This window comes from Rhinoderma darwinii, chromosome 3, assembly GCF_050947455.1.
Source record: "Rhinoderma darwinii isolate aRhiDar2 chromosome 3, aRhiDar2.hap1, whole genome shotgun sequence".
In the NCBI taxonomy this organism is placed as follows: Eukaryota; Metazoa; Chordata; class Amphibia; order Anura; family Rhinodermatidae; genus Rhinoderma; species Rhinoderma darwinii.
Window position 1 is genome coordinate 202,398,503 of NC_134689.1, and position 25,699 is coordinate 202,424,201.

At 40.8% G+C, this 25,699-nt stretch overlaps 1 protein-coding gene across 6 annotated transcripts in view; it reads right to left on the reverse strand.

Moving 5' to 3' along the window:
* Positions 1-338: 338 nt before the first annotated feature.
* KIF21A (kinesin family member 21A) overlaps positions 339-25,699 on the reverse strand; it is a 183,859-nt gene continuing 158,498 nt past the window's right edge. For 3 of the 6 annotated variants that reach the window (XM_075857241.1, XM_075857240.1, XM_075857242.1), the window contains 8 exons: positions 19,557-19,595; positions 18,258-18,394; positions 16,553-16,733; positions 11,242-11,406; positions 9,153-9,270; positions 2,206-2,376; positions 1,923-2,122; positions 339-1,710 (listed from right to left, as the gene is read on the reverse strand). In XM_075857241.1, the coding sequence (XP_075713356.1) occupies positions 1,617-1,710; positions 1,923-2,122; positions 2,206-2,376; positions 9,153-9,270; positions 11,242-11,406; positions 16,553-16,733; positions 18,258-18,394; positions 19,557-19,595 (1,105 nt within the window). In that variant the 3' untranslated portion in view covers positions 339-1,616. The remainder of the gene's footprint in view (positions 1,711-1,922; positions 2,123-2,205; positions 2,377-9,152; positions 9,271-11,241; positions 11,407-16,552; positions 16,734-18,257; positions 18,395-19,556; positions 19,596-25,699) is intronic. The other 3 variants (XM_075857243.1, XM_075857245.1, XM_075857246.1) reach the window with 1 other exon arrangement.

Consider the following 25,699-nt stretch of genomic DNA (forward strand, 5'->3'; position numbering starts at 1 on the left):
TGAATCTATTGTAAGGTGCTTGATGCGGTTTACTATCAATTCCGTCAGACGTGCTCCCTGTCTGCTCGTCTCCAGCCTCTCTCCCTCCTCTACTGGACATTTTGAGCTTAATTCTGATCAAATCATTCAAGCTGCAGAAGACAAACCATGAAAATTTTTAATTACAACCAATTACATAAATGTATTGCATAATGCATGCAATAAAAAGGGTAGTATGTGTATATATATATATATATATATATATTTATTATATATATATATATATATAAAAAGAAGATTCACCAGTGAACAAAATAAAAGTACATAAAACAGAGAAAGGAATAAAACAAGAACAGAAGTAATTGTGCATGTGTTTATTCATGCATTAGCTTAACTGAAATTCACAAGTTATTTCAATCTACAAACTCAATATGCACAAATATTTGTTTCATCTATATTAAATTTGCAATTGTCAAATTTACAAAATAAGATTAAGATAAAAAACAAAAACAAAAGAATCTTTTCCAAAGATTCACACAGCATTTAAAGTGAAAGCAGGAGCTACAGATCTTTTTACAACCAAATTATATATACAGTTTTCTACCACAAACAAGGCTCTAACTCAAACTCTCAAATGAGAAACAATATAGCAGCATTTTAAATTAGAAGCAAAATAACACGGCTGTGAAAATAAAATGTAAGTATTAAAAGAAGACTAAAGAAATAAAAATAATTTATAGCATACGTACGTTTTAACAGTAGGACACACAACACAGAAAACACTGCCTCGCAGCCACAAAAAGGTTTCTACTATGTGAAGACAAATGTGTAGTGCTACAGATATTTTACTACACAGAAAATCCTGAGCACAAGGGAGTGCAGAAAAGCAAAACTTTGGTCGCGTGTAGTATATATTTAACACCAAAGCTATATGACAAAGACAGACTACTTCTGGCACTTCTGAAGACCATCAGAATGGCCAGAAGGCATCATAGGAGACAGTTCGGAAGTGCCAAAAGTGGCCAGTCTCTGCTCTCAGCAGTTTTGTATTTGTCTGCAGGCACACAGTTTTGTATATGTGAGGGTGGACATTACAAGAGTACTTCAAGTAAATACTGTACGCTAATTTCCTATAGATATGATTACCGCACGTTAATATAGTGGAATCATCTTTCTGTACGCAGAACCGAATGCGTACACAAAGATAAAACGCATACAATGGTCATTCAATTACAGACCAACAAGATTTCTCCATGCGTGTGTTATGCAGAGACTAGCAGGATTTAGAATACAGTAAAATAAGAGCTCACCAGCACTTCCAGTTATTCAGGTCCAGTATGTGTACTATACTATATTCAATGCCCAAAAGAGTCTTGAAGTTGTTGTCCAGGATTAGAAAGACATTACTGCATTCTTTCAAAAACAGTGCCTCTCTTGCCCATAGGTTGTATGTGGTATGCCAGCTTAACCCCATTCACTTTAATGGATCTGAGCTGCAATACAAGACACAACTAATAGACCAGTATGGCCATGTTTCCGGAAAATATCAGATATGTTTTTCTAACACTGTACAAGCCCTTTAACGGTAAACAGTCTGTCACAATATTGTCTTAAGACTATATCTGTATGTTTCCAGTTCAATTGCTGGCAACATCTTCACTCGTGTCCCCGGCATCTGATGTCTGCCCATCAAGAGAACCATTGGTCTTCCAAATCCTCACCGTTTGATCACTGCAAAGAAAAAAACAACAATATCTATCATACTTCTGTTTTATATTAATAAAACTGGTAAATGGCATTCATCTATTTGAATACTGTAAAATAACTGGAATCTCATATCCATACCCAAAACATCCATCTATTTTAAGGTAGATTTATCTGAATTTAATTTAATCTCAAATGAATCACATTTATCCACACAATGGAAAAAAAAGGACCCTTACTCTGATGCTGTAAAAATATTAGTAGCATTTGTGCAGATTGCATTTATAGGACTATCATGTCCTTTGACTTCTCCAATCGGCATGAAAGTATCTACATTCCACAGCTTCAGGATGCCTCCACGACAGCCACTCAGAACAATAGGGCGACTGGGCACTATCCCAAGAGCACATACCCAGTCTTTGTGAGCATTTGGAACTTGCTGCAGAAAAAGAAACAATATAATTAACACAGATGTGTTCATAAAAGTAATTATTATGCCCAAAAATAAAAACATAGGCCTACATGAATAAGGTCTTTACGAGAGAGGTCCCATTTCTTTATTCCATTATCTCTTGACCCACTGAAAAGGTTATCCCCAGTGATGATGAGAGCTTCAATACCATCATAATGAGGTGGTTCAAAACAGCGTGTAGGACTAACAACACCAAGGGCTCCTTCCGTAATATCAAACATCTAAAGAAAGCAAAATATTAATATAGCAAAGGTTCTGATGAGGACAAAGGAGCGAGTTATTATACAGCATATGCACAGAAATAAACTTTCTACTTCCAAAAGAATATTTCAAGGGTTGCTTCTATAAAACTGTATAAAAATACAAACCGTGCTGAAGGCTTCCTGGAGGTGTTCTTCGTTATGTCTAACTCTAACTAGTGAACTAGAGGAAAGAGGTAATGGAGAAACAGCTAATAGCATCTGTGAAAGTGATTAAAACGTGTTTGTGTGATTCCATTTTGTAAGTATGGTTATGTGACTCCATCTTGCATGGAATATCCATTTTATATCTTAAAAGAATCCATTTTGTGTTTGAAGAATCATCTGTTTCTTTAAACTGAGGAAATTCATACTGGGATTGACTGAATAATTATATGTTTTTATTTCTTAGCTAATGTTAGGATTCCTTATTATGGAGAATATAGCTAAATATTTACCAGTTCTTTCGAGTCTGCCTCCCCATACCGTCTGGGAATACAGTTTGTTTACAATTGTTGTTATGGGGAATAGACCAGTGATATGACACCTGTGGAGTCATTATGACACATCAGTCCGTGACGTGACTTTGCATGTAAAGGGAAATTAGTCTTACATGTAAAAAGCCTTCATGCTCGTGATTGGCTCAGCACAAGCATCTCCCCATTGTATGTAATTGGCTGAGATAGAGCCAATGGCCCATTGTAAAGATTGGCTACGTTCAAGCCTACTCCCCTTTTGAAAGTTATTATTGCAATTGAATTTTTTTTAAATAAAGTAACGAAGCATATTTTGAGTATACACAGCACTGTGTCTCTTACTTCTCTCCGATATATTGATTTAAATAATTGATTTGGATCTGGATAAGTGTACTGGACGGGTGTCAGTTGACTCACCCACCCCTAAACCTTCGGTCTAATATATTTTGGGCAGGATTCAGTCAACAGAATCAGCGATAATATTCCTTTTTTACAGTTAGAAATTATATATTCTTTGAAAAAAAAATATATGTAAAAAACTGGATCTTTGGAAAGCGCTACTCAATAGGAAGAATAAGCAGAGTGATGCTGATAAGCAGGTTTATTGTACAACAAGAATGTTTTTACAGTTGACAGTATTAGAAAACAAACTCCATAGGTAGCTAGTAACGTTCCTTTCAATTTGGCACAAATGTCAAAATAACAGTGTCCGTTATAAATGAAAAAAAATAAATAAATGACGAATGGAGCTATGGGTACTTAACCTGTATGCACTATTTTCCAACAAATTTCTGACTTTACATACTAAACTGCTTAAGAAACTAGTATCAAGCACTAGTTCTGGTACATCAAAGTTCATTTTTATTCTATTTAAATAACAGAACAAGAATGTCAAGGTTAATATCTATATATATCTATATCTCCAGGTATGTAGGGTTAATAGGATGGATGCCACAAAGAAAATATTGTGCTATTTATCTAATCATTGTTTAGAAAGACTACGTAGCTGGATGCATATTTAGGAGTCCAGTGTATTAATGAGGAGAATGCACCCCCCACACTTGATCACATTTGAGTGACAGTAGCTATTGTCAATAGAGGGAATGCCTGCAGGCAGACAGAACCATTTTCCTGACCACCCAAAAGTTGATAGAGAGTAAGTTTTATTAACAAATTTTATTAAGCTACGTGTAGCACAAAACAGACCACATATAACAGTTTAAAATTATCACTGCCAAGGACCGAAGTTATAGTGAAGGCAACCAGCTGGAGGGGCCAGCAAGGTATTAAACAGTCAGAAATAAATGCCGGCTGACAGTCAGTCAGGAGGCAGCGTGCCACACTTAAATTAGGGCAATAGATTCGGTTAGGCAGGAATTAAAAACACTTAGAGCCCCCCCGACATGTTTCGCTAACTAGTAGCGTCCTCAGGGGTACACGGGGCTAATGGCGGCGCCGCGAGAAAACTGCTCCTCTTATGGGAGTATAGGATGACGTGAGGTGGGTGTGTGGATGGCCGCCAATCGGGCGAAGGCAGACAACAAGAGCGGCACAGGAGAGTAAACAGCCAATTAGGAGCCATGTATGAAGCAGCCTATGACAGCCGGAGAGCTGTGCAGTAGTATATACAGAGGTGCCGAGATCGTTAAGAAACGGCACGTCTGCGCAGTGAAACAGCTGAGGGACTTAGAATAGGGCAGGACAGAACAAGAACATAGTGAGGCATAAAAGATCGGCGCAGGCGCTATAAGAGCCAGGCCGAACTTAGTGCAGAGAACAGCCGACAGGCGCCACAAATCCCCCAATACCATGTAGGGAGAAAGAATGCAAAGAATGTGGGCGCCTGCGCAATAGCGCAGGGAAAGAACTTAGAGTAATGCCGAGTCGGGAGAAAAATGACAGGTCAGCGCAGGCGCAATAGATGTCCATCTGGACTTAGCACACATGGTAATGTCAGACCCGACATCAACACTGATTCAGGGCAGAGTGACTGCATCTGCGCATTAGGGCAGAATAAGAACTCAGAGAATACACTGAGTACAGGGAGGACACAGACACCAGGCGCAAGCGCCGTAGGCGTCCCCCTCGACTCAGTGCAGGGATTGATGTGCATCCACCCGTCAGATTGTGACAGCGGACGCACAGCCAATCCCACAGTAGTTATTAAGGATGTCAAATATGCACAAGCATCGTGGGTGTCCCTCCTTATTACACCCAGCACAAAAATCACAACATCTGCCCCCCGCTCTGGTAAGGCAGTAAATGCCTGCATACATGGCCCAGATGTAAAGCCACACACACAGAAAAAAAAAAAAAAAAAAAAAAAAAAAAAACCCCATTTTCACCAGTACAGCACCATAAAGGAAATCCATTACAGTACAACAGTTAATAAACGCCGCCATATTAAAAGAATATACATGGTCAAATGTTAGGACAGTAATTCAAATAACCAATATATCAGAACACACCTACTCCGTTAGGAGAGGCCAGATGGATATGTATACAGCGGTTAAAAAATGCCAGAAGCCAACGCATCATACATTGTTAAAGTAAAAAATAGAGAATATAAATAGAGACGTCCATACGGAATGCAGGGAAGGGGACAGCAAAATCACAGAAAAGCACTATATGTGAACCCCTCGTTAAGTCCCTGAGGAGTCATAGAGCCAAGACGGTGGATCCATCGTGCTTCCTCCTGTAGGAGCCTACGATCCAGGTTACCAGCCCTAGGTCCCAACCTTAGCTGTACAATGGCCCAAAATTGGAGCGACTTGGGGCTATCGGGATGAAACCTATGCATGTGTCTAGAGAGGGTGGTATCCTCCTTAAGATTTATGGTACTTAGGTGTCTAGACACTCTCCTCCTTAGTTCCTGCAGAGTCTTACCCACATATAGCTTCGGGCAGGAACATCTGGCTAGATACACAACGCCAGTACTTTGACAGTTAAGAAACTGCTTAATGTCATACGACCTCCCATCCACAGGATTAGTGAAGCTCTTTACCCTGGGCATCACAGGGCAAAAGGAGCACCTACCACAGGGATGAAAACCCGTGACAGGTGATTTTAACCAGGTGGATGAGGTATTGGAAGAAGTTGACGAATAGTGACTATGTACCAAAAGATCGCGTAGATTCTTCCCTCTACGGTAGGTGATAGCGGGGTTGGCAGGAATCACATTTTTTAAATCAGGGTCAGCAGTGAGGATGGACCAGTGTTTTTTCAAAACCCCAACCACCTGGGAGGAACACACATCAAAAGTGCCAATGCAACGGATGGCAGTAGACGATGTTGGCAATGCAGATTTGGACCCTCTGTCAGAGAGTAAGTCAGATCTATGAGACGCCCTAGCTCTAGCATAAGCCCTATGCAACCATTTTTTTTTACTGCCATCCGTTGCATTGGCACTTTTGATGTGTGTTCCTCCCAGGTGGTTGGGGTTTTGAAAAAACACTGGTCCATCCTCACTGCTGACCCTGATTTAAAAAATGTGATTCCTGCCAACCCCGCTATCACCTACCGTAGAGGGAAGAATCTACGCGATCTTTTGGTACATAGTCACTATTCGTCAACTTCTTCCAATACCTCATCCACCTGGTTAAAATCACCTGTCACGGGTTTTCATCCCTGTGGTAGGTGCTCCTTTTGCCCTGTGATGCCCAGGGTAAAGAGCTTCACTAATCCTGTGGATGGGAGGTCGTATGACATTAAGCAGTTTCTTAACTGTCAAAGTACTGGCGTTGTGTATCTAGCCAGATGTTCCTGCCCGAAGCTATATGTGGGTAAGACTCTGCAGGAACTAAGGAGGAGAGTGTCTAGACACCTAAGTACCATAAATCTTAAGGAGGATACCACCCTCTCTAGACACATGCATAGGTTTCATCCCGATAGCCCCAAGTCGCTCCAATTTTGGGCCATTGTACAGCTAAGGTTGGGACCTAGGGCTGGTAACCTGGATCGTAGGCTCCTACAGGAGGAAGCACGATGGATCCACCGTCTTGGCTCTATGACTCCTCAGGGACTTAACGAGGGGTTCACATATAGTGCTTTTCTGTGATTTTGCTGTCCCCTTCCCTGCATTCCGTATGGACGTCTCTATTTATATTCTCTATTTTTTACTTTAGCAATGTATGATGCGTTGGCTTCTGGCATTTTTTAACCGCTGTATACATATCCATCTGGCCTCTCCTAACGGAGTAGGTGTGTTCTGATATATTGGTTATTTGAATTACTGTCCTAACATTTGACCATGTATATTCTTTTAATATGGCGGCGTTTATTAACTGTTGTACTGTAATGGATTTCCTTTATGGTGCTGTACTGGTGAAAATGGGGTTTTTGTTTTTTTTTTTTTTTTTTTTTTTTTTTTTTTCTGTGTGTGTGGCTTTACATCTGGGCCATGTATGCAGGCATTTACTGCCTTACCAGAGCGGGGGGCAGATGTTGTGATTTTTGTGCTGGGTGTAATAAGGAGGGACACCCACGATGCTTGTGCATATTTGACATCCTTAATAACTACTGTGGGATTGGCTGTGCGTCCGCTGTCACAATTTGACGGGTGGATGCACATCAATCCCTGCACTGAGTCGAGGGGGACGCCTACGGCGCTTGCGCCTGGTGTCTGTGTCCTCCCTGTACTCAGTGTATTCTCTGAGTTCTTATTCTGCCCTAATGCGCAGATGCAGTCACTCTGCCCTGAATCAGTGTTGATGTCGGGTCTGACATTACCATGTGTGCTAAGTCCAGATGGACATCTATTGCGCCTGCGCTGACCTGTCATTTTTCTCCCGACTCGGCATTACTCTAAGTTCTTTCCCTGCGCTATTGCGCAGGCGCCCACATTCTTTGCATTCTTTCTCCCTACATGGTATTGGGGGATTTGTGGCGCCTGTCGGCTGTTCTCTGCACTAAGTTCGGCCTGGCTCTTATAGCGCCTGCGCCGATCTTTTATGCCTCACTATGTTCTTGTTCTGTCCTGCCCTATTCTAAGTCCCTCAGCTGTTTCACTGCGCAGACGTGCCGTTTCTTAACGATCTCGGCACCTCTGTATATACTACTGCACAGCTCTCCGGCTGTCATAGGCTGCTTCATACATGGCTCCTAATTGGCTGTTTACTCTCCTGTGCCGCTCTTGTTGTCTGCCTTCGCCCGATTGGCGGCCATCCACACACCCACCTCACGTCATCCTATACTCCCATAAGAGGAGCAGTTTTCTCGCGGCGCCGCCATTAGCCCCGTGTACCCCTGAGGACGCTACTAGTTAGCGAAACATGTCGGGGGGGCTCTAAGTGTTTTTAATTCCTGCCTAACCGAATCTATTGCCCTAATTTAAGTGTGGCACGCTGCCTCCTGACTGACTGTCAGCCGGCATTTATTTCTGACTGTTTAATACCTTGCTGGCCCCTCCAGCTGGTTGCCTTCACTATAACTTCGGTCCTTGGCAGTGATAATTTTAAACTGTTATATGTGGTCTGTTTTGTGCTACACGTAGCTTAATAAAATTTGTTAATAAAACTTACTCTCTATCAACTTTTGGGTGGTCAGGAAAATGGTTCTGTCTGCCTGCAGGCATTCCCTCTATTGACTTTGTGTAATGTACCTGCTGACTACCCAGGGTCAAAATCCGTTTTTTTGTCACAGTAGCTATTGTCACTCAATAGTGATGAAAATGAAACAAGTAGGGGAGAGGTAGGGGTAGCACGGTCCTTATTAATACAACTGACTCATACCAATGTCCAATGTATTTTTTTTAAGGGATTTTAGGCAAATGACACAATATATGGCATGCAGTTTTTCCTAGTAACCCTTCGGACTTAGATGTATAATATGCTGCCCTTAAAAGGTTATTCCAATCGTATAAACTGGTGACATATTGCTAAGATATGCCATCACTTCCGGGTTGGTGGGGGTCCAGCCAGACGCTGTGCAGAAAACTGCAGCATGGCCCTATTCAAGTGAATGAGGCTGTGCTTCAGTTCCCTGACGGTCAGAGGTTAGGTGCGCCACTGTGCAAGGAAAACCAGCTGTTGTAGTGTTAAACCTCGATTGGGGGTTCCAGCAGTTGAACCCCCACCAATCAGAGTAATGGCATATTTTAGCGATATTCCATCACTTTATAAAGATCGGAAAAATCCTTTATCTAGGGCAGAATATTTTTACCGACAGATTTGAAATTAAAATTTCTTAGACACCGACAATACATTGTATAAATTTCAGTTTTAAAACGTCAAGATATTTTATAATTAACCTTTCACTATTATCCCAATAAGCCTAATTTCTTACCTTGATGTAATGATCCTTTGAGCCTGTAATAATAAGATCTTGGCCACTGGCAACCTGGTCTACCGTAAGACACATGACAGGCCCAAGATGTCCAGTTAATTTCCCTGTAGACTGAAACCTTTAAAAAGGTGAAAAGATATAGCAGCTGGTTACATCTTAAAAGTTGCACTAAAGTCCAAATGCATAAAAATACCTAGTATACAATTTTATTAAGTTAATCGTGCACTTTAAATGCCTCCACATATGTCATAGACAACACTGCACGCTGACTATTACTTAAAATAATATAGTGCCCCATTGTCACTATGCATATGTTACATTGAACATGAATATAAAATCTTTTATATTGAGCTGCACACCAACTTCAAGCTTTCTGTTAAGGTTAACAAGATTTTTGTACTCACCGTAAAATCTATTTCTTGTTGAATTCACTGGGGGATACAGCACCATAAGTACAAGCCCCTGCCACTAGGAGACAACACTAGGTAGGAAAGAGTTCTGGCTCTGCCCAGGTAGGCGATATTCTTTCCACAGACACTGGCTAATTCAGTTTGTACATAAGCAGTAGGAGAAAAAACAAAAATGTCTAACTGATGCTTAATGCCTAATCGCCCTGGAGGCACCAATAGCCCTTGTAGAATCGGAAGTGACCCGAAGTAGAGAAACTTTAGCGTCGAACCAATAGGATTCTGACATCACAGATCGGATCAAACACACCCTGGATGTCGCCAAGCCTTAGCGTGGCCCTTCAGAAAACAACAAAAAGAGCATCGGGCCACCAAAACAACAGCTGTCCAGATAGAGCGGGTTATCAAGGCATAGCAAAGCGCTTCCCTGGGCCCTCAGAACCTCGGCTTCTACAGCCTTGCTTTTTAACACATGTGATGTAAAGTAGAGTGGAATAGCTGACCTCAGTAAAGGAAGTAGAGTCGAGTTGGAAGATCCCAAGATGCGTCCGCAAGCAGGTTGACTAGGTCATAGTACCAGGCCCAGGGAGGTGGTCCTGCGCCGCCAGGATTGCAGGAATATGGCATCTCTCTCTAGTCTCTTGAGCACTCAGGGCGAGAGCAGAAGCAGAGGAACCAGATGCAGTAGAGGAAAAAAAAAAAATAATACGACCTGTGGAGCAACTAGAGTGCAGACTGCGATGGATCCTGGATTCCTTGCCCAGGCCATGTAGGTTGGAATCTTGTGGTTGTGACAGGACGCAAGAGATCCCTGCCTGGTTTGCCCCACTTTTGGAAAAATTATGGAGTACCTCTGGGTAAAGCAACCAATCCAATTTAAAAAATAAAATATAAAGTATCAGCAGACCTATCCAGTCACGTCTGCCTCTTACAGACTCTAGGCTAAAAACTGAATTAGCCAGTGTCTGTGGGAAGGCCTGACTGGGCAGAGCCAGAACTCTTTCCTACCTAGTGTCGCCTCCTAATGGCAGCGGTCTATACCCATGGTGTGGTGTCCCCCAAAATTATTAATAAGAAATGTATTTCATACTCAAGGTACAATGACTGTACATAGCGAGGAATATTTGGAGAAAGTAATTCCCAATATGACGATCATTTAGTCATTGATCAATGCCAGATCATCAAGTTTTGTCATTTATTAAAGGATTAACTACATTTCTCATTCCCGAACGTCTCCTTAGTCATGTTTACTCAATCCCTTGTTCCCCATCCTGTTTGCCTGGTCTATTTTTATTTTTGAGATGTATACACAATAAAACATCTATCCTGATGTCACAAAGGCCATTTCAACTATGAATTACAGAATCTTGATTTTTCAGGGTCAAAAAACAATATTAAATGTACCGTATTACAAACATAAGGTTTTATGAGCAACAGGGATAAGCACTGGAACGATCAGACTCAAGAAAACGGAGTTAATAGATAATCTAAATATGACCAATGATAAGGAGAAATGCAGTAACTTAGCTTCATATTACATATTATAGAGGTTTTACTGCACTTTACATCTGAATATAAATTCTTCTATTTTACTATTCTGAATACAGAAGACTACCATTTAGTCATTTTATCCCTTCATCAAGGTCATGGGTAAATGTGAATTTCAAGCGTATGAAACATACCTTTTTAGATCCCACATTCTCACTGCGTTTCCAGCAGCTGCATATAGGAAGGTGCCTGTAGGGTTCAGTGCAATTTGATTGATTTGGTTTTCGCCTGGAGGAATGGTCACTGTCCTATTTTGACTTCCAGCACAAGAATCCCAAGCCATCACCTGGCCAGAAGATCTTTTGACAGAAAATGATATTTGATATGTTAAGAGTAGACATCTAATAACAAAATAAAAAGCAATATAAGATGCTGCAGGATGTCAGCCGTCCAACAACATTAAAGCGATTGTAGGTACTTAAAAAAATACAGTCTGTTTTTCCCCCAGAAACAGCTCCACTTTCGTCTGTTATTGCAGCTTTATTCATTTGAGTGGGACTGAGATGCAATACCAGACACAGCCCATGTTCAAGACTAACACTATTTTTTAAGAAAAGATGGGGACTGTTTATTCTATTATTCTAATCTCATACAAAGATTTTGTGCTCTGTCATTTCTATTGTAATTTTTTTGTGGGGGGGATACATAGAGAGACCAGGCCATATTTCCAGGCAGCGCCTATTGGTACAGAGAAAGCTGAATTGGGCACAGACCTGTTCACATATCTTCTGCGTAGAACAAGGTGAGTAAATTACATGTTGAATGTGTTCAATCTAAAGTAAGTAACCTGATGATTCTTTTTAATTTTCAAGAGGGACAGTTTATTTTTTACAACCCTTTTATTAATCCTAAAGCAAAGTACATCTACATATTGTCAATATAAATCATAAAAAGAAAATGAATTTCTAAAACTGTGAAATGGGATGGTTGGCAAAATAGTATAACATACTAAATAATCAACAAGAGTTTATTGAAGCATGTGACAGATTGCTGGGTAACCATGACTGATGAGTCAACCCCTTTAAGGCGTCATGCACACTTCAGTGCCTATCGTTGTTTTTTTGACGGATAGCACACTAACCCATTTATTTCTATGGGGAAATGCACACATCTGTTTTGTTTTTTTGCGGATCCTTGTGTCCGTTCCGCAAATAATAGAACAGGCCCCATTCCTGTCCGTTTTTGTGGATCAGTGTCGGCCATTCTATTCATTGGTCCGTTAAAACTACAGACCGCACACGGAAGCCATCTGTCTGCAGTCCGTGTTTTGCAGCAATGTAAAATGTCACAGGATAAGGACCCATTTTAACTGGTTTAAGGAACAACTTAATACACACCTTGCTTCTCTCAGATATTTTACTGTTTGCTCAACTCTCTGCTCGGACATTCATGAAAAAGGAAAGAATATGGACAAACTAGGCGCTGATCATTACAAGATAGACAAGAGAGGAGCATCGATAGGTTGAGCTTGTGAAATAGACTTGTATTTTGTAACTCATGTATTTTCTAATATTCACATGTTTTGCTTTTCACTTTTCTTCTATTTGGAATCTATTGCTTCACTTCATCTAGCAGTTTCCCCCTTAGGCTTATGTTAATGAAGATATGAACCTGTCAGTCCTTCATGCTTGTGCCTTAAATATCTGAAGTGTATAGTCTGACCTTAGCACACTGGTTTATACATTAAATTGTAAATTTATCCCTCCCTTTACACACGTTAAGGCAATGTTTACCTGAGGCATGTTACATTAACACTTTTACTACGGGTTTTTTTTCCATTTACTGCTATAAATTATAGACTGGAAATTTCGATCACTAATCTGGATATAGATATGGAGAACTGCATTATGTTCACGCATTATCTGAAACACATTTATATGGATCAAATTCACAATCAACTTATTGAGAATGTTTGTAACCCCATCTGCTTCTCTAATGCTGTAGCTAGATGCAATTTTAATGTTGAGGAAAAGGAAATGTTTTGGAATTGTGGAAATCACAGGATCGCTAGAAATGTTAGTGATATGAAAATTATAAAAAAAACAGGAAACAAAAATATTCCAAACATCTTGATTTACTTAGTATAGCGTATGAGCGCTGCGCGCAGAAATACACAGACTTGCACGCCTTGGCATACTATCAATGAGGTTATTAATGGTTGTCTGAGGAATGTTATGCCATGCTGAACGTACTTGGGCACACAGATCATCAAGATTGGCTGCTGGCAGTTCCCTTTGCAATTGCTGACCAATGACGTCCCAGATGTGCTCAATGTGAGACAAGTCCGGAGACGCTGCAGGCCACGGTAACCCATTTAGGCCACGCAGTAGCACGAGTAACATGCGACCTGGCGTTGTCTTGTTGAAAAACTGCTTCTGGGACAGTTTGGAGAAATGGCCGTACCACTAGTTCCACGACCAAATTAATGTAACGCCGAGCTGTAAATGTACCTGAAATGAAGACTAGAGGGGTCCGGCTACCATATATTATGCCACCCCACACCATAATCCCGGGAGTAGGACCGGTGTGACGTTCCCTTGTGAAGGTCTCGAGACCAATCTCCGGCTATCATTGCATCCAATACAAAAACGTGACTCCTCGCTGAGGAGGATGGACCTCCAATCCAGCCTCCATTGCAGTCTTGCTGTGCACCATGATAGCCCTTGAGAGCGGTGGAGTGTGGTCAATGGAACACCTGTAGCTGGACGTCTGGCTTGTAGCCCAATGTCGTGTAAACACCTTCTGATGGTTTGTGTCAAAACTGGTTGCCGCCCTAAGCTTTGGATGTGACATCCAATTTCACTTGCATTACAAAAACAATCACTACGCGTTATTCTTCACCCAGTCTGTGCAGAGGTTCGCCTCCGCGCACCTCGTGCGGTCATTCCCGTTCGTTGTTGTTCTCCCAACCTTATTGACACGCAACTCTAAACAGTGCTGATATCTCGGCCTAGGGGCGTAGTGATCACGGAGTGATAAACCAAGGTCTCTCAGCTCAAGGATTCTGTCCCTCTCAGTTTGCAACAAGTGGTGATAACTGGCATAACAACTAACAGGAGGCATCACACAATCATCACACAGCACTTGATATGATTTTTGAAGTTTCATGTAGCTTAAAAAAACTTTGCTTTCAATCTGGCTTTTATACCCCTAGCAAATGCCAAAGATTTGAGCTAGGTGCTTGAAAATTTGACACACATGCTCAGAATGTCTGCTAGAGCACACCTCTTATGCTGCCTGCCAGAGAAGAGCAGAAGAAGCCTGCATGTGAGGAGAGGGTGAGCAAGCAGCCCTCCCCAATAAACGGATGGATACAGAGATGATGGGGTTTGTATACAGGGATAATGACTGGTATATACAGGGATGATGGTGGTTATATACAGGGATTATGACTGGACCAGCCATCATCCCTGTATATAATCCCCATCATCCCTGTATATACAAGCCATCAACCCTGTATACAAACCCCATCATCTCTGTATCCATCCATCCGTTTATTGGGGAGGGCTGCTTGCTCACCCTCTCCTCACACGCAGGCTTCTTCTGCTCCTCTATACCAGGATACAGATGATGGAGGTAATGTACAGGGATGATGGCTTTTATATACAGGGATGATGGGTAGTCCAGCCATCATCCCTGCATTATCCCCCATCATCTCTGTATATACCAGCCAGGCTGGTATATACAGGGATGATAGGGGTTATATACAGGGATGATCGCTGGTAGGTATATACAGGGATGATCGCTGGTAGGTATATACAGGGATGATCGCTGGTAGGTATAAACAGGGATGATCGCTGGTAGGTATATACATGGATGATCGCTGGTGGGTATATACATGGATGATCGCTGGTGGGTATATACATGGATGATCGCTGGTAGGTGTATATATACAGGGATGATGGGGATTATATACAGGGCTGATGGCTTGTATATACAGGGATGATGGGGGTTATATATTCTTTCATTTAAAGAGGCTCTGTCACCAGATTTTCAAACCCCTATCTCCTATTGCAGCAGATCGGTGCTGCAATGTAGAGAACAGTAACGTTTTTTTTTTTTTCAAAAACGAGCATTTTTGGCCAAGTTATGACCATTTTTATATTTATGCAAATGAGCCTTTCTTAAGTACAACTGGGCGTGTTTAAAGTTATGTCCAAGTGGGCGTGTATTGTGTGTGTACATCTGGGTGTTTTTACTTGTTTTACTAGCTGGGCGTTGTGAATGGAAGTGTATGATGCTGACGAATCAGCATCATCCACTTCTCTTCGTTACCACCCAGCTTCTGGCAGTGCACAGATACACAGCGTGTCCTCGCGAGATCACGTTGTGACGTCACTCACTTCCTCCCACAGGAACTTCATCGCGTCGGATGAGCGAGGACACGCTGTGTGTCTGAACTGCCAGAAGCTGGGTGGTAATGAAGAGAAGTGGATGATGCTGATTCGTCAGCATCATACACTTCCATTCACAACGCCCAGCTAGTAAAACAAGTAAAAACGCCCAGATGTACACACACAATACACGCCCACTTGGACATAACTTTAAACACGCCCAGTTGTACTTAAGAAAGGCTCATTTGCATAAATATAAAAATGGTCATAACTTGGCCAAAAATGCTCGTTTTTTAAAGAAAAAAAACACTTTACGGTTATCTACATTGCAGCGCCGATCTGCTGCAATAGGAGATAGGGGTTTGAAAATCTGGTGACAGAGCCTCTTTAATTTCAGAGAGGTCTGCAACACTTTCTAATGCAAACTCCTCCGTCAGAGAAAAGATTGAACTTTAGTAAGAATGGATAATATAATATAGCAGCATATACAGAACTCTTGCTCATTCAGAATGATGACCACTATAATTAGAATGCGCCTCTTCAGTTGTAAACATGCGTTGGGGGGGCCCACTCAGATATGTTTGGCCACTTATGTGCTAAAGCCCTAGCTACGCCTCTGCAGCCAGATGAGTAGGGCTGCATCACTACGGGAGTGCCAGAGGAGGTGAGTGTAGTCTCTATTTTTATTTTTTTTCCTGCCAGCTGTTTTTTTGCAGTGATAATATTGCCAGAGCTAAACCAGCACTATACCAAGTACGATTTGGCCCGTGTGGATGTGTCCTCTTCCCTGAGACTATGGTATTTTAAAATCCCAGGAGAACAGTAGTTTCTGTGAAACTCAATCTACCCTGTTGTTTATCATCATCCCACAGTCAAAATTACTTATATTTCTTCCCCATTGTAGTGTTTGGTAAAAACAATAAACTCTTGACCCAGTCTACAGCTTTTATGCACAGGGTTAATGTCACATGATCAGTCAATTAAATAATTATTAATGAGTATGTGTCCAGACATACCTAAAAAAGACTTTATACTTTTGTGAATGCAAAGCATTCGGTAAAAAAAAAATGTACTGACCAGTATGCCATACACAAAATATTAGAATACTTACGTAAGTGTGCGTATGCATTTTGCTGAATCTCTGATGTCCCACACCTTAATGTAAGATGTTGACACTGTAAACACTAGACTGGTGTAGTTACAATACTTCACAGACACCACATTATTTGGATGACCTCCAAGAGACATAATTTCCTGCCCAGTGACAAGATTCCATACTTTACAAGAACGATCTGAGAGGGAGATAAAAATAAGGTCAAATAATGCCATTTCCATGTGTTACATAAGAGCAAGATACATAAAGTAGAACTATGTATCCAACCTGACAAAATGTAAAAAATGAGCTTATTGGGTATATGATTGGGACAGATCTTTTTAAGTTAGGGCATTTATTTTAATTACTAAATCCCTCATTGCTGATTAGCTAAGAGGGAATTACATGGGAAATCAGGTAACCTATAGGGACAGGATAGTTACCATACAGTGTTAACCGTCTTTTGACCTCTGCACAGGAGTTTAGAGGCATGTTGTTTCATCTACAAGCAGTTTTTGGTTTTTTTAAACAAATGTGTTGCATTCAGTGGGGTTATATGGCTTTGTGCAGCATCTGGCATGTTCCCATGCCAAAGGTATCTACAAATTGCACCATGTTAAAGCTTTCTGTCACCATGAAAAATCCATGCAATAGCAATAAAAAGAAAATACTAAAAAAAAAACAACCTGATTTATTTTAACAATGCTAGATTTTTATATTCAATGTAGATTAACCTTATAGTGCTGAAAAACAAACTAATTATGATTAATATATTTCAGCATCAAAGTAATTAAATACTAAACTAGCAGTAAAGATATAAGACTAGAAAACAGACTATAGAATCTAATCGTATTCCTTCTGTTTATTCTTAAAACGTGGACTACGGAGGTGATGAAGCTTGGCTTTCCTGGTCTCAACTATAGGGAGATTATTGGGGATTTCTGATGCGGTAAATAACTTTTTAAAACGTATTGCTTGACATAAAATGTTACATAAGACTCTTCAAGAACTCAGACATCAAAAAAGGAAATATAGCAATCTATACCTAATTGAAAAGAAAGCCTAAACACACAATTACTTACCCCAACACCCATTGAAATATCTTGGTTCAATAATACTAAATATGTGGACTAGACTGCTATCCAAGCTTTAATGAAGTAACTTACCATTGAATACTTAAAAGCGTATTCCCCTCTAGGACATTTATGACATATTCACAGGATACGTCATAAATGTCCAATAGATGCGAGTCCCACCTCTGGGACCAGCCCCCACTGCTAGAATGGTGCCCCCTGACCTACCTTCTCTTCCTCTCGCTGCTCTTTCGGAACTTCTTGAGTGTGTTTTGCTACGATGTTTCTTGAACTCCCATAGAAGTAAAAAGGAAGTTAAAAAAACAGCATATGCACAGTGAGCTACACGGTTTCAGTAACTACGGAACTACAGAAAAAGCGTAGCTCGTTCTGCTACACTGTCTCTGTAACTTTCGCGGCCAATGAGTTACGAGGTGCCCAGCAGCAGAAGGTAGGACGGAGGTCATGGGACCCTGTTCTAGAGATGGGTGTAGTTCCTATCGGACATTTATGGCATATCCTGTGGACATGCCATAAATGTCAGAGATGGGAATACCCCTTTAAGACCAATGACATCTAGCATGGATTAGAAAGTCACAAAATATTAGCTGTCAGCTTGCATTTGTACAAGAAGAAATAATGTGGCTGACCTTTAGAGCCAGTGAACAGAAGATCATCAGTAGCATCTACACAAAGCACAGCCTTGTTGTGCCCTTCAGCTATATGGATACACTGTATAAGGGATGATTTGTTGCCTTTGCAAGTAGGAAATGGGTTAATTATGCCCCTGAAGAGAAGAAGACATTTGTGTTAATAGTACTTAATAAAAATAACCTCACAACTTCTGGTACTCTATATTCCAACATGTTGTCTACACATGCAGTAAGTACAATGACTTAAGATCAACAGGTTTGCATGTGTGCGTGCACAAAAGAAGCGTTATAGTTATCAATACATCATGCTGTCAGTTAGAATTCCTCTTTGGTGTAAATAAAGCGAAGTAGCAAAAGTTAAATAAACTAAGGATTTTTACACAAAAAGTCCTTGCATGTATATCATTTATAGTTTAAAGTAAATGCATATAGAAATTCTCCTTCTGAAATCTGTGCCTAGTATTTCCTCCACTAAGCTCCCCTATCCTTCCTTTGTGATGGAAACGCCAACTGGAATTAGGGCTACGTTCACACGGAATCCATCGCAAAATTCCGCCTCCCATTCATTTCAATGGTTGCCGGATGCTTCTGTTTCCCGCTAGCGGCAGGTGTATTCTGCCCGAACCTCCCACTGAAGTGAACGGGAGGAGGATTCTTCCTGCCGACGGTAGGAATAATTCCGCCGTGGATTTTGCGACGGGACCCGCCAAGCAAAATCTGCCGTGTAGACTGACCCTTAGAAACCAATGTGAATACTGGGTCAAAGCTGGATATCAGGTGGATTTCCTCATAATACTCTCTTCACATTAAAGTTGTGGCTTCCATAATTATTGGAGCCATAATAGCTTTGGCCAATCTGTTTTGGAATCCCGACGGATCCCATTGATTTAAAAAGGTATTTGTCAGATTTCCATTTTTTAACAGCAAGAATAGCACTGTGCATGTGGAAAACCAATGAAAGTTTCCACGTTATGTAAACATTGTGCTATCATGAAACCTCAGTGTAACATAAAGGCACCTACTATAGCTATTATACATATACAAAGCAATATCCTTTCTACTTTGTTAATTATGCATTATCTTCAAATACACCTAAAATAAAATGTAAGCAAAAATTAAAGCAAAAATTAAAAAACAATCTGAAAAAAATTACTTGCGTTATATCGATTACAAAAGACACGTACCAGACACAGAACAAGATAGTTGTAAGTGCAGAATGGGGGAAAAATAATAAATCATGCAGAAAATAAAGTAGCGTTACTTGCAACAAGAAGAAGTTTACAAGGAAATTTGTACCTGTGTACCTCGGACAGAGAGGAATCACTTTCATCAGACCTACAAAGATCAGTAGTAGAGAGTACAAGGGGAAAGAATACATATATCAGAAGGGTAAGGTCTGCTCCAGCGATCGGAGATACAGAAACAAGTCCCTGACCACATGAAATACAATGATGTGTATTAGTGGCAAATAGCACATATATTTCCCAAAGTCCCAAATATAGTTCTGAAGTCCCTCAATACAGGTAAGCAGCTTTTCTACTAGGATCACCCGGAAAGATGCATAAATGCAAATATTATTGTTGAAATTCGTGTAGAGTAGTGTATGTATGGAAGCAAAAAAATAAAAATGAGGAGGTATACCAAACACAGGAAAATGATTCCCGCTTAGACACAGTAGTCTTGTGTACGCCTCTGAATTATAACAAAAAGTACCACAAAATTATTTGCTGTTAATCATTTAAGGGCATGTTAGAAATAGAAAACCTACAGTGAGTTAAGTTATAATGTAAATTAATGTTAAGATGACACAAACCAGGTGTCATATATGCCCAAGCCTTAAAGGGGTTGTCTAACTTATGACAACTGATGACCTATCCGGTAGATGTCATCGGTGCAGGTCCGACACCCGGACCCTGCGGGCACCGGATGTTGTGGCACATAATGCGATGTACGGAGCCCGGAAGCAGTTGGCTCAGTACATACCATAGCGGCCGTGCTGCAGAACTGCAGGGTCCCTTCCTATTCACTTGAATACGAGCAGAGCTGCAATACTGCAGCTCGGCCGCTATTCCGTGGCCGGAGCTAACTGGTTCTGGCTTGGACGTCCGGTGCACGGAGGCACCGGACCAGCTGATCTGTGCGGGGCCCGTGTGTCGGACCCTCGCAGATCATGTAGTGATGACCTATCCTGTGGATAGGTCATCAGTTGTCAGAAGCTGGAAAACCCCTTTAAAAGAGATGATAAAAACAGGCCCTTCTGTATGTTATACTTTTGTAATGCCTTTATGCTGAGATATATTTACTAACAGGCTGAGAAGCCGGTTAGGAGATAATGATAATATATATTCTGTAAGGTGCGGCGTTGTCTTGGAGACCATTTGTCAAATCACCAATATTTACTTTTTACCTGGCTTGAAGAATAGATATTTCTGTTTGCATATCTGGGGACATTGTTGTTTTTGGGGATTTGAACCCATACACCGTATTCATGACAACAAATCAGAACAAGAAATCTTATCATCAGAGTCTTCGAGTGTTGCAGCTTTGAAGGTATGTAACTCCAAGTCTTCATACAGTGAAAGAAATAAGTATTTGATCCCTCCCTGATTTTGTAAGTTTGCCCACTGTCAAGGACATGTACAGTCTAGAATTTTTAGGCTAGGTTAATTTTACCAGTGAGAGATAGATTATATATATAAAAAAAAAAAAAAAGAAAATCACATAGTCAAAATTATATATATTTATTTGCATTGTGCACAGAGAAATAAGTATTTGATCCCCTACCAACCATTAAGAGTTCAGCCTCCTCCAGACCAGTTACACGCTCCAAATCAACTTGGTGCCTGCATTAAAGACAGCTGTCTTACATGGTCACCTGTATAAAAGACTCCTGTCCAGAGACTCAATTAATCAGTCTGACTCTAACCTCTAAAACATGGGCAAGACCAAAGAGCTTTCTAAGGATGTCAGGGACAAGATCATAGACCTGCACAAGGCTGGAATGGGCTACAAAACCATAAGTAAGACGCTGGGTGAGAAGGAGACAACTGTTGGTGCAATAGTAAGAAAATGGAAGACATACAAAATGACTGTCAATCGACATCGATCTGGGGCTCCATGCACAATCTCACCTCGTGGGGTATCCTTGATCCTGAGGAAGGTGAGAGCTCAGCCGAAAAATACACGGGGGGAACTTGTTAATGATCTCAAGGCAGCTGGGACCACAGTCACCAAGAAAACCATTGGTAACACATTACGCCGTAATGGATTAAAATCCTGCAGTGCCCGCAAGGTCCCCATGCTCAAGAAGGCACATGTACAGGCCCGTCTGAAGTTTGCAAATGAACATCTGGATGATTCTGAGAGTGATTGGGAGAAGGTGCTGTGGTCAGATGAGACTAAAATTGAGCTTTTTGGCATTGACTCAACTCGCCGTGTTTGGAGGAAGAGAAATGCTGCCTATGACCCAAAGAACACCGTCCCCACTGTCAAGCATGGAGGTGGCACGATAATGACCCGAAACATACAGCCAAGGCAACAAAGGAGTGGCTCGAAAAGAAGCACATTAAGGTTATGGGGTGGCCTAGCCAGTCTCCAGACCGTAATCCCATCTAAAACTTATGGAGGGAGCTGAAGATCCGAGTTGCCAAGCGACAGCCTCGAAATATTAATGATTTAGAGATGATCTGCAAAGAGGAGTGGGCCAAAATTCCATCTAACATGTGTGTAAACCTCATCATCAACTACAAAAAAACGTCTGACGGCTGTGCTTGCCAACAAAGGTTTTGGCACCAAGTATTAAGTCTTGTTTGCCAAAGGGATCAAATACTTATTTCTCTGTGCACAATGCAAATAAATATATATAATTTTGACAATGTGATTTTCTGTTTTTTTTTTATATAATCTATCTCTCACTGGTAAAATTAACCTAGCCTAAAAATTCTAGACTGTTCATGTCTTTGACAGTGGGCAAACTTACAAAATCAGCAAGGGATCAAATAGTTATTTCCTCCACTGTATATCAGCATAACAGATATTAAAAATATTTTCTGACATGTTTAATATACTCGGAGTGGCTTTTTTTTTTCTTCTGGTAAGTCTTCAGTATGGAAATCCATATGCATGTTTATGATTAGTTTTCAAAAATATTTAGCTTGGGTTAGTTTAGTCAGAGGTTAGGGCCTGTTCACATCTTAGGTTGGCAGTCGACTGCGAAATTGATACCGTCGAAAAAACGGAAACCTGCCGGAACGGTGACAAACGGAAACCATTAGCAATGTTTTCGTCACCATTGATATCAATGGTGATGCAAACGGAAGCTGTGGTTTCTGATTGACTTTCCGCTGCAGGGTTCACCCAACAGAAACCTCCGACTGAACGCCTCAAAAATATTTCGCTTGGGTTAGTTTAGTCAGAGGTTAGGACCTGTTCACATCAGCGTTGGCAGTCGACTGCGAAATTGATACCATCGAAAAAACGGAAACCTGCCGGAATGGTGACAAACGGAAACCATTAGCAATGTTTCCGTCACCATTGATATCAATGATGATGCAAACGGAAGCTGTGGTTTCCGTTTGACTTTCTGTTGCAGCGTTCACCCGACGGAAACCTCCGACTGAACCCCTGAACGGAAAGGAAACGTTGTGGCCTTTAATGAGACTGTATGCAAAAAAAAAGATCTTTATATTGCTATGTCCTATTGAAACTCTTGCATCACTGCATGCGGTCTTTGTTTTTACCATTTACTATTTTTAGGGATGAAACTGGAGTTTTTGGGAGACAAGGATAAATAGACTGTCCAATGTGTGCAGCTGCCTGTAGCTGATAAGCTGCTCAGTTAATGGAATGGATGTAAGAAATGCCCAGCAGACATGATCTCGATACATGGAGAGATAGAATGATAAACAGTAAGCACACGACAATGGGATATTAACACCAACAAACCCCTTAGTGACCAGCCTATGTTAGGCCTTCATGACCAAGCAATTATTTTTTTTTGTAGCAGTGTGGCTACTAAAGAGCAGGATTTGGGCCCAAAATGTTATATTCAAAAGGAAAGTTACAAGAAAAAGTGTCCTTTCTCCTGATTTGTTAGGCAAGAAACCTGGAGGAGGGTCTGGGTTGCTGGAGTGGAAGAGAATAGTGGAGGTTCCACTCAGTCTTCAGGACAGTCCAGGGTTTGGGCTGCCTTACGAGTCTCATTAGCTGCCAGCTGTGAAGGCTCCTTTAAGAAAGGTGTGATCTACTTACACAAGGCTCCCAGTCTGAGGAAGGCCGGCACTCCCAGTCTGAGGAAGGCCGGCATTGCCAGCCTGTGGGAGTCAGAAGTTCTGGTAAGAACACGTTTGTAGTGAGGTGCTGGGCAGAAGGCCTTTCACCCTGATAGCTAGGGAAGCTATATGTTTAGTTAGAGGCTGGACGGCCTAGGGTTTGAACTGTTTTGTAAAACCTCCTTTCCTGTATGAAGACAATAATGCTGGTTGCGGTCACTTTTAAACCGAATCCACTGTGTTGGAGTGAAAATTCTTAAGTGTGCCAACCATGGAGATGGCGATCCTGTGAGCAAACTTACCCCAAATTGTCACATTTTCCATCGACATAGCTGTATGAGGACTTGTCCCACGAAAAACAATTTGTATAATTTAATGGCACTATTTTAGGAGATATATATATATTTTTTAACAGAATAACCTTTATTTTTTTGGGGGGAACCCCATTTTATCATTTATCATTTTAACCCCTTCCCGACATTTGACATATCCATACATCAAAATTGGGTAGGGGGAACTATGGAACGGGCTCACGGCGTGAACCCGCTCCATACGATGTCGGTGTCGGCTGTTTGTTACAGCCGACACTTCAGAGTAACGAGCGGCATCGCACTCGAGCGCGATCCCGCTAGTTTAATCTCGTTAAATGCTGTGGTCAATAGCGACCGCAGCATTTAAATCGCGATGGTTGCTATGGCTGCCTGGGGCCTAATGAAGGCCCCAGGTCCGCCATCTTTGTGCACCTATTAAGCCCTGCCTCCGGCAAGGCTTAATAGTTGCCGGTCAGAATCACAATATACTGCAATACATTAGTATTGCAGTACATCGTGCAAGCGATCTAACGATCACTGGTTGAAGTCCTCTAGGGGGACTAATAAAAAAAGTAAACATTTGTTAAATACATTTTTTTTTTATGTAAAAAAAAAAAAGAATTAAAAAATTAAAAGTTCACAAAAACCCCCCTTTTCCCCCTAGAGCATAGAAAAAAATAAATAAACCTAATTGGTATCGCTGCATCCATAAAAGTCTGAACTATTACAATATATCATTATTTAACCCGCACGGTGAACGCCATAAAAAAATAAAAATTGTAAACGCAAGAATCTCTATTTGTTGGTCACCTTATCTCCCACAAAAAATGAAATAAAATGTGATCAAAACGTTGCATGTACACCAAAATTATTACAAACTACAGCTTAAGCCCTCATACCACTTAATCGACGTAAAAATAAAAAAGTTATGGCTCTCGGAATTTGGCGACACAAAATAAATGTTCTTTTTTACACTTAGGTTTTTACTAGTACTTTAAAGTAGTAAAAATATAGAAAAAAACGTTATATACTTGGTATCGCCATAATCGTATTGACCCACAGAATAAAGTTAACATGTTGTTTTAATTGCACAGTGAATTCCATAAAAACGTCGCGCAAAAAACAATGGAGGAATTGCTGTTATTTTCATTTTTTACCACACAAATAATTTTTTCCCCATTTCCTAGTACATTATATGGCAAAATAAATGGTGCTACGAAAAACTACAACTCTTCCCGCAAAAATCAAGCCCTCATAGGACTAGATCGACGGAAAAATAAAGACGTTATGGCTTTTGGAAAGTGGGGAGGAAAAAGCGAAAATGAAAATCTGAAAAAGGGCTGCGGCGGGAAGGGGTTAAATTTGCACAGTTTACCGTGTGGTATAAACAACACAATAACTTTATTTATAGGGTCGTTACGATTACTGCGAACCTAAATTTATATTATTATTTGTTTTTGTGTCGCCATATTCTAAGAGCCATAACTTTTTTATTTTTCCGCAGGTGTAGCCATATGAGGGTTTATTTTTTGCGGGATGACTTGTAGTTCTTATTGGTACCAGAATAGGGTACATACGACTTTTTAATTGCTTTTTATTGCATTTTGTGGAAACCGCAAAACAGAAGGGGTTCCATAGGTTTTTACACTATTTGTTTTACAGCGTTCACCGTGTGGGTTAAATAGCGTAATAGTTTTATAGTTCAGGTTGTTATGGACGTGGAGATACCAATTATGTGTAGCTTTTTTATTTTTTTTCATAATAAAGCATTTTGTAGGGAGAAAAAGTGTTTTTTTTTTTGTTTTTTTTACTTGGGATTTTTAATTTATTATAAACTTTATCAAACTATTTTTCCCTT